This window comes from Physeter macrocephalus, chromosome 10 (assembly GCF_002837175.3).
Source record: "Physeter macrocephalus isolate SW-GA chromosome 10, ASM283717v5, whole genome shotgun sequence".
NCBI lineage: Eukaryota > Metazoa > Chordata > Mammalia > Artiodactyla > Physeteridae > Physeter > Physeter macrocephalus.
In genome coordinates this window covers 9201657-9216831 of record NC_041223.1, presented here as the reverse complement: position 1 = coordinate 9216831, position 15175 = coordinate 9201657, and the positions used below count along the sequence as shown (strand labels likewise).

The 15175-nt window shown below is 40.2% G+C and overlaps 2 protein-coding genes across 3 annotated transcripts in view; one reads left to right on the top strand and one right to left on the bottom strand.

The window, feature by feature from the left end:
* Positions 1 to 12313, bottom strand: part of SERAC1 (serine active site containing 1) — an 85623-nt gene extending 73310 nt beyond the window's left edge. Inside the window, exon 1 of the mRNA XM_024122483.3 lies at positions 12201 to 12313. The gene's annotated coding sequence lies outside the window, so the exon portion shown is untranslated. The remainder of the gene's footprint in view (positions 1 to 12200) is intronic.
* Positions 12314 to 12405: 92 nt separating this feature from the next.
* GTF2H5 (general transcription factor IIH subunit 5) overlaps positions 12406 to 15175 on the top strand; it is a 21806-nt gene continuing 19036 nt past the window's right edge. The window contains exons 1-2 of one of the 2 annotated variants that reach the window (XM_007122726.3): positions 12406 to 12483; positions 13326 to 13398. In XM_007122726.3, the coding sequence (XP_007122788.1) occupies positions 13364 to 13398 (35 nt within the window). In that variant the 5' untranslated portion in view covers positions 12406 to 12483; positions 13326 to 13363. Of the gene's footprint in view, positions 12592 to 13325; positions 13399 to 15175 lie in introns of both variants that reach the window. The other variant, XM_007122724.4, reaches the window with a different exon arrangement.

Sequence of the window (15175 nt, the reverse complement as noted above, 5' to 3'; positions counted from 1 at the left end):
AGAAAAATGGTATAGATGAACCAGTTTGCAGGGCAGAAATAGAAACACAGATGTAGAGAACAAACATATGGACACCAAGTGGGGAATGTACTGGGGTCATGGTGGTGGTGTGATCAATTGGGAGATTGGGATTGACATATATAAACTAATATGTATAAAATGGATAACTAATAAGAACCTGCTCTATAAAAAAATTAATAAAATAAAATTCAAAAAAATTTGAATCATTATGTTGTACATCTGAAACAAATATAATATTGTAAATCAACTGTACCTCAATAAAAATAAATAAATTAAATGTTTTATATTTCACTCTGTCCTAAAATATAGTTAGCTGGGTTTAGAATTCTAAATTAACAGTAGGTTTCCTTAAGCATGTTCATGCTACTTCTATTGACATTTCATCTGATGTTTATTGATGCTCATAAGAAATGTTTTAAGTCTACTTTTTGTTTCTTTGCAGGCAAAGTATAGAGGTTTATAATATTCTCTGTAGAACCACACTGCCTAGTTTCAAATCCAGTTCCACCAACAACCTATATTAGTTGTGTCTCTTATGATGCTCTGACATCTTAGGGCCTTGAGGACCCAGGAGGTGACTGCCCCTTCCAGGGTTAGCTAATTTTTAGAAACTGTGAAGAATTTTGCTTCTGAGCACACCTTTCCCATGCAAACCAACCAATCCTTAATCTCTACTCTGCAACATCTCCTTTATTTATCATACACCATGTCAACATTCCCCTTACCCTGAATCAACCCAGGGCCAGGTATCAGACAACTAGGGACCTCCCCTACAGCCCAGAGGCTGCCAAAATTATTCAATCTATCCAACCCTAAACTTGTTCAGCTTGTTTATCCTGTCTTATCCATTCCTTCCCATGAAAATCACAACAAAGGCTCTGGCCCATGGTTTCCCTCTAACTCCTTCTACACCGAGGAATCCTTATGTTTCCCCATGTGGCTGTGCATGGCATGGCACATCCCTTCCTCTTGGAAACAACACTAAACTCTTCTTTCAAGGCAGCTGTCTTTGTGTCACCTTACCATCCATGATTAAAAATAAATCCTGAGTACATTTTAAAACACAACTAGACATATGATTATGGGCTAACTAACCTCTCTATGCCTCACTTTCCTCATCTACAAAATGGCAGTAGCAACAGGACTACTTTAAAGGGTTATTATAAATATTATATGAGTTGATACATGTAAAACACACAGAATAGTGCCTATTCCAAGTTAAGTGCTCAATAAATATTACTTATCATTATCATGATTATTTTATTTCATCCACCAGTTTTAAGACCTTTTGTTTCTGACGTTCTTAAACGTCCCTATTTTATGTCTGTGTATGGGTTTGTTTTTACATATACTGCTCAGGATTTGGTGTGCTCCATTCTATTTTTTCCTTCTGTTACTCCTATTAGATGTATGTTAGACTTTCTTACTCTATACTCCAAGTATCAGTTTCTTCCATATTTTCTACCTTTTTCTGTTCCTGACATGCATTATGGATTGTTTCTTCAAATCTATCTTCCAATTCATCCTTTATTTAGCTGTATTTAGCTTGCCATTCAATCTATCTACTGATTATTTCAGTAACTTTCTTTTATTTCTAAAACTTCTATTTGGCTTACTTTCACACTTGCCTGCTCTTTTTACACACTATTCTGTTTCTGTCTTAAATTATGACAGATTGTAAAAATGGCCACAAGTTATTCCTTTTCCTATGTGAATGTTCCTTGCTAGTGCCTTCCCATACTGACTAGGGACTGGCCTTACAACTGACTTTGGCCATAAGACAACAGAAACATGATGCAGGCAGAGATTTGAGAAGCACTTGCACGCTGAGGCTTCTGTCTTTGCTGTTCTTGGGAACTGTGTGACCACCATCATGAAAAGATGCCCAGCTTACTCTGCTGAATGAAAAGAGAAATGCTGCCGAATATCCCCATTTGCCCAAACACCAGTACAAAGTGACAGCCAGCACCACCTGACAGTCATATGAGGTAATCTCGAGCTAACTAGCCCCTAGCTGACCCTACAAAACCCATATTCAACCCTTAGACTTATAAGCAATAAAATGGTTGTTTTAGTAACTGAGCTTTGGAACAGTTTACAATGTAGCAAAAAGCTAACTGGTACATGTGGTTTCTAAACCTTCCTTTATACTTTAAACATACTTAAAGTTTCTCTGTTAGACCACTATTTCTAATAATTAGGGCTGGCTATCCTTCAAGGTGGTTTGTCTATATGCTTTGTAATCTTTGATTGAGAGCTCATCTTCAGTGGGAATATTTTCTGTGGGAGTCCTATGTGCTCTGGGCCAACTTGCACACAGCACAGTTTTAAACTTTCTTGGTCAAAGTATGACAGGTATTACAAATTTCTGGATTTCTCAACCTGGGTTCCCAGCACTATGAGGACAGTGTGAATTCAAACCCCACAACCATAAGTGGTTTTAATCAGAGCTCCAATTTCCACTCTTTAATGCTCTTGGTAAAAGTTTTCATGCTATTTCTACAGTCTAATGGAAAAAAATCTGTGAGTCCCTATTTCCTTGAATGTGTATACCTTCAAGACAATCACCTTTAAGCTAGGCTGACTTTAACTCTGTTGCACATAAGGTCCAAGTAATTAAGGTGTCTTATCAGTTTCTGATAATCCAATAACTTGTTTCAAGCTTTCCCTCAGTGCTACAACTTTTCCTGAGATTCCTCTTCTCTTCCTTCTCACAATTCCAAGTGCTTTCACTGCATCCTAACTAAAAGTTTCATGTGTATGGAAGGAGCAGAGGATGCTGCCTGGAAGTAAAAGTAACTTCTTAAATCTGAGCACATTATTCCCCTGCTTCAAATCTTTCAATAATTCCCCATTGCCCACATCAGTGTTTCTTAATATACTGATCTCTAGAAAATTAGTGGTCCTAAGTTGTCTATGAAGAGTGCTACAGGTTTGCCTCTCAGTTTCAGAGGAAAAAGTGATAAAATAATTTTTTTTTTTTTTTGGCTGCATTGGGTCTTCGCTGCTGTGCATGGGCTTTCTCTGGTTGCGGCGACTGGGGGTTACTCTTTGTTGCGGTGTGCAGGTTTCTCATTGTGGTGGCTTCTCTTGTTGCGGAGCACGGGCTCTAGGCACACAGGGTCAGCAGTTGTGGCACGCAGGCCCTAGAGCATGCGGGCTTTAGTAGTTGTGGCACGTGGGCTCAGTAGTTGTGGCACACAGCCTCAGTAGTTGTGGCTCACAGGCTCTAGAGCACAGGCTCAATAGTTGTAGCGCCTGGGCCTAGTTGCTCCGTGGTGTGTGGGATCTTGCCGGACCAGGGATTGAACCCATGTCCCCTGCACTGGCAGGCAGATTCTCAACCACTGTGCCACCAGGGAAGTCCCTGATAAAAAAATTTTGTTCATATACTTTTTTTTTCCATTTTTAAGGTGTTTTAGACATAGTAATATTACCCTTTAAATGTACAGCTCTAAGGTTTTGATAAATGCCATCAAATCAAAATTTAAAACAGTCTTATCAACCTGAACAATTCTTTCCCCTTTTGTAGTCAAATCTCTTCCACACCTGGAAACCATTGATCTGTTTTCTGTCACTACAGTTTTGCCTTTGCAAGGATGTCATGTAAACGAAATCATACAGTATGTATCCTATGAGTCTGGTTTCCTTCACTTAGCAAAAGGCAACTGAGAATCATCCGTGTTGTTGTATTAGTAATTAATTCTTTTTATTGCTTAGTACCATTCCATCATATGGATATACTAGTTTGTTTATACATTCCCCAGCTGAAGGATATTTGGCTTGTTTTCAGTTTCTGGTGATTATGAACAAAGTAGCTATAAACACTTGCATACAGATTTTTTTGTGTTAACATAAGTTTTCACTTCACTTGGGTAAAAACCTAGATGTGAGTCATAAGGTAAATGTATTTTAACTTTATAAGAAACTGCCAAACTTTTCCAAAATGGATATACCATTTTGTATTACCACCAGTAAATTATTAGAGATCCAGTTGTACTGCATCTTCATTCACACTTGACAGGGTCAGCCACTTTAATTTTATGCATTCTAGGCAGGCAGATTTTTTTTTTGATGTGGACCATTTTTAAAGTCTTTACTGAATTTGTTACAATACTGCTATTTTATGTTTTTGGTTTTTTGGCCACGAGGCATGTGGGATCTTAGCTCTCCAACCAGGGACTGAACTGGTACCTCCTGCATCAGAAGGCAAAGTCCTAACCACTGGACCGCCAGGGAAGTCCCACTTTCATTTTTTTAATGACCAGTGATGTTGAGCATCTTTTCATGGGTTTATCTGCCAACTCTATTTATTCTTTGGTGAAGAGTCTGTAAAAAAATGTTTGCCCTTTTTTTTTGGCTGCACCACGTGGAACGCAGGATCTTAGTTCCCCGACCAGGGATCGAACCCGTGCCCTCTGCAGCGGAAGTGCAGAGTCTTAACCACTGGACCGCCAGGGAAGTCCCTGCCCATTTTTAATAAGGTTGTTTGCTTCCTTATTACTGAGTTTTGGGAGTACTTTATATATATTTTGGATAAAAGGTCTTTGTTAGGCATATGATTTGTAAATATGTTCTTCCAGCCTACAGCTTGTCTTTTCATTCTCTTAAATGTGTTTTCAAAGAGCAAAAATTCTCAATTTTTATTTTTCCTTCGGTACGTGGGCCTCTCACCGCTGTGGCCTCTCCCGTTGCGGAGCACAGGCTCCGGATGCGCAGGCTCAGCGGCCACGGCCCACAGGCCCAGCCGCTCCACGGCACGCAGGATCCTCCTGGACCGGGGCACGAACCCGCGTCCCCTGCATCAGCAGGCAGACTCCCAACCACTGCGCCACCAGGGAAGCCCAAAAGTTCTCAATTTTGATGAAGTCAAATTAATCAAATTTTAACTTCATGGATCATGATTTTGGTGTGTCATAAAAGAAATCTTTCCATAATCCAAGGTCACCAAGTTATTCTCCTATACTTTTCTCTAGGAGATTAACAGTTTTAGGTTTTACATTTAGGTTTATGATCCATCCTGAGTGGATTTTTGTATAGAATGAAAGTTATAGATTAGGGTTCTTTTTTTTGCATATGCATACGCAATTGTTCTAGAATTGTTCTAGAATCATTTGTTGAAAGGACGCGGCCTCTCTTGTTGCAGAGCACAGGCTCCAGACACGCGGGCTCAGTAGTTGTGGCTCACGGGCCTAGCTGCTCCACGGCATGTGGGATCTTCCCAGACCAGGGCTCGAACCTGTGTCCCCTGTATTGGCAGGCAGATTCTCAACCACTGCGCCACCAGGGAAGCCCTGTTGTTTTTTTACAAAATTGTTTTTGCTACTCCAGTTTGCCCTTCCATATAAATTTTAGAATCTGCTTGTCTATTTCTACAAAAAAATTCTTCTGAAATTTCTATTGAGTCTTCCAATCCATTAATATGGATTATCTATTTGTTCAATCATCTATTATGTTTTTCACATATGTTTGGTAATTTCCAGCATACAAATATCGTATATACTTTTAAAGAGTTATACCGAAGTATTTTATGATTTTTAGTACAATTATAAATAATTATTTGGTTTTTTAAAATTTCAATTTCCAGTTGTTCACTACTAGTATATAAAAATGATTGAGGGGCTTCCCTGGTGGCGCAGTGGTTAAGAATCTGCCTGCCAATGCAGGGGACACGGGTTCAAGCCCTAGTCTGGGAAGATCCCACATGCCGCGGAGCAACTAAGCCTGTGAGCCACAACTACTGAGCCTGCGCGTCTGCAGCCTGTGTTCCACAAAGGGAGAGGCCGTGACAGTGAGAGGCCCATGCACCGCGATGAAGAGTGGCCCCCGCTCGCCGCAACTGGAGAAAGCCCTCGCACAGAAACGAAGACACAACACAGCCAAAAATAAATAAATAAAATTTAAAAAAAAAAGATTGAGTTTTGTGTATTTCCTTGTATGCTGTGACCTTGCTAAGCTCACTTATTAATTTTGGGACCTTTATTTGTAGATTGTTTTGGATTTTTCTACATAGACAGTTATGTTGCCTGTGAATAGAGACAGTTCAATTTCTTCCTTTCTAACCAATATGCCTTCTATTTCTTTACCTGGCTTTACTTCACAGGCTAGGACCTACAGTACAATGCTGAATAAAAGTAGTGAGAGCAAATATCCTTGTATTGTTCCTGATCTTAGGAGAAAAGTATTCAGTCTTTCACCATTAAGGATGATGTTAGCTGTAGACTCTTTGTAGATGTCCTTTTTCTCTTTGAGGACATTCCCTTCTATTGCCGAATTGCTGAATTTTGTCAGAAGCATTTTGTGCGGTGATTAAGGTGAACATATGATGTTTCTGTAGTCTGTTAATATAATACATTTCCTCGATTAATATTCCCAGAATAAACCTCACTAAGTCACGATACAATATCCTTTTTAAATATTGTTTTGAATTTGCTATTTTTTTTTTTTAACTTTTGGCTACATTGGGTCTTCATTGCTGCGTGCGGACTTCCTCTAGATGCGGTGAGCAGGGGCTACACTTCACGTGGTACGCGGTCTTCTCATTGCGGTGGTTTCTCTTGTTGTGGAGCATGGGCTCTAGGCATGCAGGCTCCTGTAGTTGTGGCTCGCGGGCTCCAGAGCACAGGCTCAGTAGTTGGGGCACACAGGCTTAGTTGCTCCACAGCATGTGGGATCTTCCCGGACCAGGGCTCAAACCCATGTCCCCTGCATTGGCAGGTGGATTCTTAACCACTGCGCCACCAGGGAAGCCCCGCTAGTATTTTGTTAATATTTTTTGTGTCTATGTTCACAAGAGATACTAATATTTAGTTTTCTTGTGATGTCTTTGGTTTTCACATCAAGGTATTGCTGGTCTCATAAAATAAGTAGGCAAGTGTTCCATCTTCTTTTATGTTCTGGAAGAGTTTATGTAGAACTGTATTCTTTCTTCCTTAAAAAGTTTTAAGTAGGATTCCCACATTATCTTTTTAAGGTCTTAGGGTCTAAAGTGACATGCTCTCTTTCATTCCTGAGTTTTGACGATTTGTGTCTTTTTTTTTTCTCACCATTTTCTTTTTTTTTTTAAATTGGGGTATAGTTGTTTCACAATGTTGTGCTAGTTTCTACTGTACAGCGAAGTAGAGTTCCCTGTGCTATACAGCAGGTTCTTATTAGTCATCTATTTTATACATATTAGTGTATATATATCAATCCCAATATCTCCCAACTCATCCCACTGCCTCCCCCACCCCTCTGCTTTCACCCCCTTGGTGTCCATACATTTGTTCTCTACATCCGTATCTCTTCTCTCTTTTTTTTTCAGCCAGTCCAGCTAGAGATTTCTCAATTTCATTGATATTTTCAAAGACACAGGTTTTAGTTTCATTGAATTACTCTCCTATTTTTCCATTATCAATTTCATTGCTTTGTGCTCTTAATAGTCTCTGCCTTGTGCTTAGTTTGATTTCAAATAGCTCTTTTTTCTCAAGCTTCTTAAAATTGAAGCTTAGATTACTAATCTAAAATTTCCTTTTTGCTAATGTAAATATTTAATGCTAAAAATTTCCCTCTAAGCATTGATTTGACTGCATCCTTCACATTTTGATATGCTGTTTTTTTCTTTCATTCAATTAAAAATATTTTCTAATTGCACTGTGACTTCCTCTTTGACCCATGGGATATTTAGAAGTATCTTATTTAATGTCCAAATATTTGGGAATTTCCAGGTATCTTTGTTATTGATTTTTAGTTTAATTCCATTGTGGTTGGAGAAAAGGCTTTGTATACTTTCAATTCTTTTAAATCTTGGCTTGCTTTATGACACAGAATATGGTCTCTCTTGATGAATATTTCATACTCACTTGAAAAGAATGTATATTCTATTGTTGCTGGGTAGAGGGCCTTACAAATGACTATTAGGTCAAGCTAGTTGATGGTGCTTTTCAGGTGTTTTCTTCCTTACTGATTTTATGTCAAGTCATTTTGTTGATTACTAACAGAGGAGTGTTGAAGGCTGGGGCCAGTCAATCACGAAAGTCCTTTTTAGCTAAATTAAGGAGTATGAAGCTTACCCTGAGTTATGGAAGCTGACGGGAGATTAACTTTAAGAAATAGAATAATAAGATTAAAAAATTTTTTTAGAAAACTTGACAAGATTGAAAATAGGTTGGAGGAGAGCTAAAGTAGAGATGGGGAGAACCAATAGGGAGGCTTTTAACAATAATCAAGGAGAAACGTGTACTTGAATTAAGGCAGTGGCTCTGAGAATAATCAAGAAAAAACAGACTTAAGGAGATAATAAGAGAAAAGAATCTGATAAACAACTGGGTGAGAGATGGAGAGGAATGGGTAAAAGGGAAGAGGCAATTATGATTCTCAGTTTCTGGTTTGGATTACTGAGTATATAAGGGATAACATTTACCAAAATAGAAAAATACAAGAAGAGAAATGGATTTGAGGGAAAGGATGAATTCCCAATTTCAACATGCTGAGATGAAGGTTCTTGTAAAATATTCATGAAAGATGTCCATTAAGCTATGTGGGCTCAGCAGAGAGGTCTACACGATAGATACAGATTTGTCATCGGCACATATTATTAATTGAAACCAAAGTTTTGGATGAAGCTATTGAAGATCAGCATATAAACCAGTGTTTCTCTAAATGTCACCCTAAAATTATCTGCAGATTATTAAAACACAGATTTCCTAGACACCATTTTAGATTAAATTTATCTAAGTCTCATAGGCTGAAACCAAGGTGTTAGCTGGGCTGTATCACTTATTGAAAGCTCTGAGGGAGACTGCACTTCCAGGCTCATTCAGGCTGTTGGCAGAATTCAGTTCTATGCAGCTGCAGGACTGAGGTCCTTGTTTCCTTGCTAGTTGTTGTCTGAGTGCCACCCTTCACTCTCAGAGCCCTCCCTCTAGTCTTTGCAGGTAGCCCCTTACATCTGAGAACCAGCAACAGCTTATCCTTCTCATGTTGCCACATCTCTGACTCTTCTGCTTTCCTCTTCCACTTTTAAGGGTCTGTGTGATTACATTAGGCTCTTCCAGAACATCTAAAATAATCTCCCTACCCTAAAATCTGTAACCTTAATTCCATCTGCAAAGTCCCCTTTTCCTTGTAATGCAACATATTCACAGGTTCCAGGGATTTGGGCATGGACATCTTTGGGGCGCCAGTATTCTGCCTACCACAAGCAGTCTGATACAAGTCATCTTGTACACATATATTTTCATTTCTCTTGGGTAAATATCTAGGAGTGGAATTGCTGGGTCATAGTGCAGATATATGTTTAACTCTATAAAACACTGGGCACACAGCTGAATAAAGACTACATCACCTATCTTTCCTTCTTGTTAGTGTGTCACTGACTAAGAACTGGTTAATGGGTTGTAAGTGGTTGTGTCATATGCAACACCTGAGAAGTGTCCTTAAAGAGAAAAGTATGTGCCTTTCATCAAGCTTCCCTCTTGCTATGAGCAGGTGGCATTTGGAATTAAAGCAGTCATCTCAATCATGAGGTAGCATGCTAAGGATGGCAGAACAGCAAGACACAGGAGTCTGAATCCCTGATGATCACAGAGCTGCTGCCATACCATCCGTGGCCTGCCTACCTATAGAATCATATGCATATTTAAGCCATCATTATATTTTCTATGTAATGCAGCCAAATCCAATTCTAACACATCACAGTTTTAAATATCTATATGCTAGTGATCCCAAATTGGTACCTCCAGTCACAATCTTTCCAGACTCATGTATCCAACAGCTACTGGAACATTCCACTTGGATGTAAAACAGGCCTTTCAAACTTAACTGTCCAAAACAGAATTCTTTACTTTTTCTCCCCGAACTCTTCCTCCTCTTATTCTCCTCATCAGCACCAAACAAATAGTAAATGGTTTTTTTATGATAAATGGTGAATGATCTATCTCAGAGCTCAAGCAAAAAACACATATGTTGTCCTTGATTCCTTGTTTTCCCCTCACCTCATATCCAAACCATGCACAATTCTTGCTCTCGGCCATCAAAATATATCCCAAATCCAGCCACTTTTTTCCATCCTCACTGTTACTACTCTAGTGCAAGTCACCATCATCTCTCATTTGCAATGGCATCCTCAATGGTGCTTTTGTAGCTTAAAAAATCTTTCCCAGAGAGATGAAAAAGTTCTGGAGATAGGTAGTAGTAATGGTTGCATAACATGAATATCACTGAACTGTACAGCTAAAAGTGGTTAAAATGGTACATTTTATGTTACATGTATTTAACTCAAATAAAACAAAAAAAGAAATCTTTCCTAGAGACAACATAGCCTCCTATATTTCCTATTTTTTTTCTAAATATTTTTCATGTGTGTCTTTCACACTTAGGTCTTCAATCCATTTGGAAATTACTATTGTGAACAGTGTGAAGTAGGAATCTAATTTTGTCTTCAATCTATGTGGATATCACATATCTCAGCATCATTTTTTGAATACTCTGTGGTTTTGTAATACCAAAGCTTACCAAAGCTAACCTTATACTTAGCTTCCATATGTATGCGGACGTGTTTCTAAGCTCTCTATTCCATTCCATGAGTCTACTTTCCTGTCCCTAAACCAATACCAGTAATTAAGACAGTAGTCTCAATTCTCATGGCTTTATATTGTTTTGATACCTGGGAGGAAGACACTTTATTTTTCTTCAAAATTGAGTTAGCAATTCTGGGTGCTTTGTCTTTTCATATACATGTTCAGCATGTCAAGTTCCATGAAAAACTATACAGCAATTTTAATTGGAATTGCAATGAATCTGTAGAATTGGAGAAAACTGACATCTTTATGATACTGAGTCTTCCTATCCATGGATATGGTATATCTCTCCATTTACCTGGGTCTTCTTTTATGTGTTTCAGTAGAGCATTATAATTTTCTCCTTAAAGGACTGTGCAGCTTTAGTCTGATTTATTTCCAGATACCTTCAGTTTTTAATACAGTTATGAAAAGTATCTTTTTTAATTATTAAAATTCCTAGTTAGTTATTGCTGGTGTGTAGAAGTTACTGTTTTACTCAGAAATCTGCTTGAACTGAAGGCCATTTCTGATGACCTCCTAACCAAAGAAGCCCTCCCAGTCATTCTTTATAACTTCACATCAGTTAACCTTCTTGTTAATTGATTTTTAGTGTCCCTCTCCCCCACTATAATTAGTTGCTTGTTCACCACTGTATCCCCAGTGTCTGGGATAGGGTCTGTGCAATACATAATTGCACAAAATGTCTGCTGAATAAATAAATGAGGACTTAAATCTGGATGATTTGGAAAAATACAGGAAGAAAAGCAGATTTTGAAGTGAGGGTGGAGTGAGAACTAGTTCAGTTTGAGAGGCGGTGTTTAGAGTTCTCACAGGTCATTAATGTGCAGGCATCAGGCCAGCACCTGGAGCACAAGAATGGAGGTTTGATGTGATGGAAGTGATGAAACCGTCAAGGAGGAGAATGCATTCAAGAAGGAAAAAAAAGAAAATATACTTGGGAAGAACTATACCTGGGTCAGATTAAAGAGAGGGAGCGAGCATGCACAACAACATGGAAACCAACCGGATGGGAAAGATTTGAAGCACAGAAAGAGGGAAATAAATGGAAGAGCTAGGTTCGTAAATCACATGAGCACACAATTAGAGAACTACAATTTCACCTGAGGAACAGAAAGCAAGAACCTCATTTCTCCATTGGTAAAACCAATTGGAGAAAGAGCTCTATTCGGACCACAGATCCGAATTTGGGGAAGAGAGTAATTTTACTTTACTCTGGGTCATTCACTTTAATATGACAATTACCGGGCTTGGAGGACCTATCGGCATTCAATCTATTCAACCTCTCGGGTCACAGCTAGACGCTGCCGTCTGAAAGGTTCGGATTTAAACGAGGAGACTGTTTCCTCTTCATTTTCATCGTCTTGCCGTGACCACCGCGCCCGGGCTAATGGTACCGGCAGGTGCTCTTTAGGCCTTGGATTGTAACTAGAGAAGAGTGGCAACCAGGAAAGAAAAGTAGGGCTGCCGAGGCTGCGAGAGAGGCCCTCACCTCACGCCCAGCGGCGGGTCAGCGGGTCAGTCAGGGCCGCGCCCCGTCGCCGCCCTCCCCACTCCCCGCCGTGCCGGGGTTCGCCAGGGCCCCAGCCCGCCCCCAAGAGCCCAGCCTTCCCTTCCTACCTGCCGGCACGCGGACTCAGCCAGCCCCCAGCTGTTTACCCGGGACCAGGTTGGCAGGGAGACCACCAGTCTCCACCGCTCCCAGCCCGCGCGCGGCCCCAACCAGCGGCTGGTTGCACGTGACCCCGCCCTCACAGCACGCCGCCCCGCCCCCTCAGCCCAGCCCGCGCCCCGCCTCCCGCCCGCGCGCTCCACCCACGAGACCGTCGCTGTCGCGATGACGTAACCGGTGCAAGTGCACTTTGTCGGCGACGCTGAAGTGCTGCTGGATCTGTGGGCGGAGGTTCGTGGCGTTGGCTCTTGGCGCTATAGGGGAGAGTGGAGTACCTGGAAGGTCGAGGGGTCTCGAAGAAAAAGAGGAGGGGGAAAGTCCCAGAAGCCTGTCTTTCAGGTGCGGGGGTATAGGGCGGTGTTCCGCCCCCTTTCTGGGCCGTTTCTGACGAGGCCGGGCGGCTGCCCCGCGGGAATTGAACGGTGGATTTCCTTCGGGGAGGCATTGCGCGGTACCCAAGTGTAGAAATTTAAGAAGGGTTAACTTCGCGTGCGCTGAGTGGTTCCTTTTCCTTCAAGCGCACATCATTGGGGAACATATTTTATTTGGCAGAGGAACACAAGATCTGGAGACATGGATTGTAATTTTTTTTTTTTTGCTGGGAGCTGCGGCTTAATCTCTTCGCTCCATTTCATCTGTAAAACGAGGTGGTCGGACTCACCATGTAATTTTTAAGTCCCCTTTCAGATCTACCATCCTGTGATTTCTGTCTCCAAAGATATTACCTTTTATCATACTCCTGAGTAGTAAAAGAAATCTTTTGATTAGTGGACATGTTTTAAACCTGGATTTGACACACTGCTGTGGAGTTAGGGCCCATGCTTTCATTAGGATTGACAGCGGGCAGAATTTGTTTGCAAGTAAGATTTATGCATTGTTAATATTACAAATAGACTCATTTTAATTTTGCTAAAAGATGAGAATATGTGTATGTTTTCCTAATGTTAGCTTTATGTCTTTGATAGATTTATATGTTTAGTCTTAGCATTTAATTTTTTGCCTCTTAAGAAGTAAATCACCAAAGGATATTGAAGTTGATGCTTTTGTATTTTGTCACCTTATCCTTTTATTAGCATTTTTAAGGTCATCTTCACCTTCTGACTGGGAAAAGATGGTCAACGTCTTGAAAGGAGTGCTTATAGAATGGTTAGTAGTTTTGATACTTAACAAATTTTAAATCTGCACATTGAATCTTGATTTGTATGTGTATCCCTTCCAAAGTCCATTTTTTTCTTTTGTTCTTAAGATTTGAATGAATCAAGTCTTTCAGCTTTCTCAACTGCATTTTTCTTACTTAATAACAAGTGAGACAGAGGGTTGTGTTTTTTTGGATTTTTAGAATTTTATTTATTTTTTTATACAGCAGGTTCTTATTAGTTACCCATTTTATACAGATTAGTGTATATATGTCAATCCCAGTCTTCCAGTTTCCCAGTTCATCAAGTGGGACTGATTTTATTGCTAAGTTTCTTCCTGGTGCCAGATTTCAGTGTTTCTGTTGAATTGATGTAATTGGCATTATTTCCAACAAGTGTTGGTCAGCGGCAGCATGTTTGTTACATTAACCCTCTTTAGGGGAACAGTGCTTGTATTCTCAAATCGTCAGGGATTGACTAGAATTTTAGGGTCTGCCTAAGTCACACAAACTTTGGTCTTTAAAAAAGAGAAAAAAACAAGAGAGCGAGTTGAAGGTCTCTTAAACTAGGCACACATTCCAAAGGAGAAACTAGAAACTATGGGCAGAGTTGAGCTCCTCAAAGCTAATGTAGGGCTTAATTATCCCTCGTCTGAAAATCTGAACTGTTGGACCAGTCTTGCTCAGTCTCCACTTGTTTTTTTGCCCCACCAAACAATTCTGTCTCATCTGGGAATCCTGCCCAGTGGACACTCCCATTGTCTTGAAATTACTACTGTCTACATTTCTCTGCCTCTAAGGTGAGCCATTATGTGGATGACCTACTGTTTCTGTGATGGCAAGGCTGGGGGAGGAGCAAGACCAAACCCTAGGAATCTCTGGCATTTAGAGCAGCACTGCCCGTAGAAATATAATGTGAGCCACATATGTAATCTTAAATTTTCTAGTAGCCACACTAAAAAGTAAAATGAAACAGGTGAAATTAACTTCTTAACTCTATACCCAAAGTATTTTGCCAGGTACTAAAATACACATTGGATTTTGAAGCTCTAGTATGAAAAAAGACAATACAATAAATTATATTGTCAGTGAAGCCAGTGAAGTAGGAGGGAAACTAAGGGAATGGTTGATGAAAGCGAGTGTGCTGTGTCAAGTGCTGATGAGAGGTGGGGTAAGATGAAGACACACTGGAGGTCGTCGGTTTTTTATGAGAGCTTTTTAATGGAGAGGTAGGATAGATGCCAGATTGGAGTACTTTGGAAAGCGAAAGGGGGGCAAGGATGTAGAGACCATGTGGAGGAGTTTTGTTGTGATAATGAGCAAAGGAATAAAGAAATGGGTCGGTAGCTGAAGGATATGTTAAGGAACTCTGGTTCTTGTTATTTTCATTGTTTTAAAGTGAGAGACTAGAATGTATGTTGATAAAAATAAACCGCTAGAGAGGAGAGAGGTGTTCACTTGGGAAAGCCAAGAGGCGGATTGAGATCCCAGAAATTGTAAGCATGCTGTGCTGTTGTCTTTTGGAAAACACTTCTAAGCTAATTTTTGTATTTTTCTTATTACTTTGTCATAATTAATAGAAACGTTTTCCTGGTTGGTCTTTTTTTTTTTTTAAATTTTTATTTATTTATTTATTTATTTATGGCCGAGTTGGGTCTTTGTTGCTGCGTGCGGGCTTTCTCTAGTTGCAGCGAGCGGGGGCTGCTCTTCGTTGCGGTGGCTTCTCTTGTTGTGGAGCACGGGCTCTAGGCTTGCGGGCTTCAGTAGGTGTGGCTCGCGGGCTCTAGG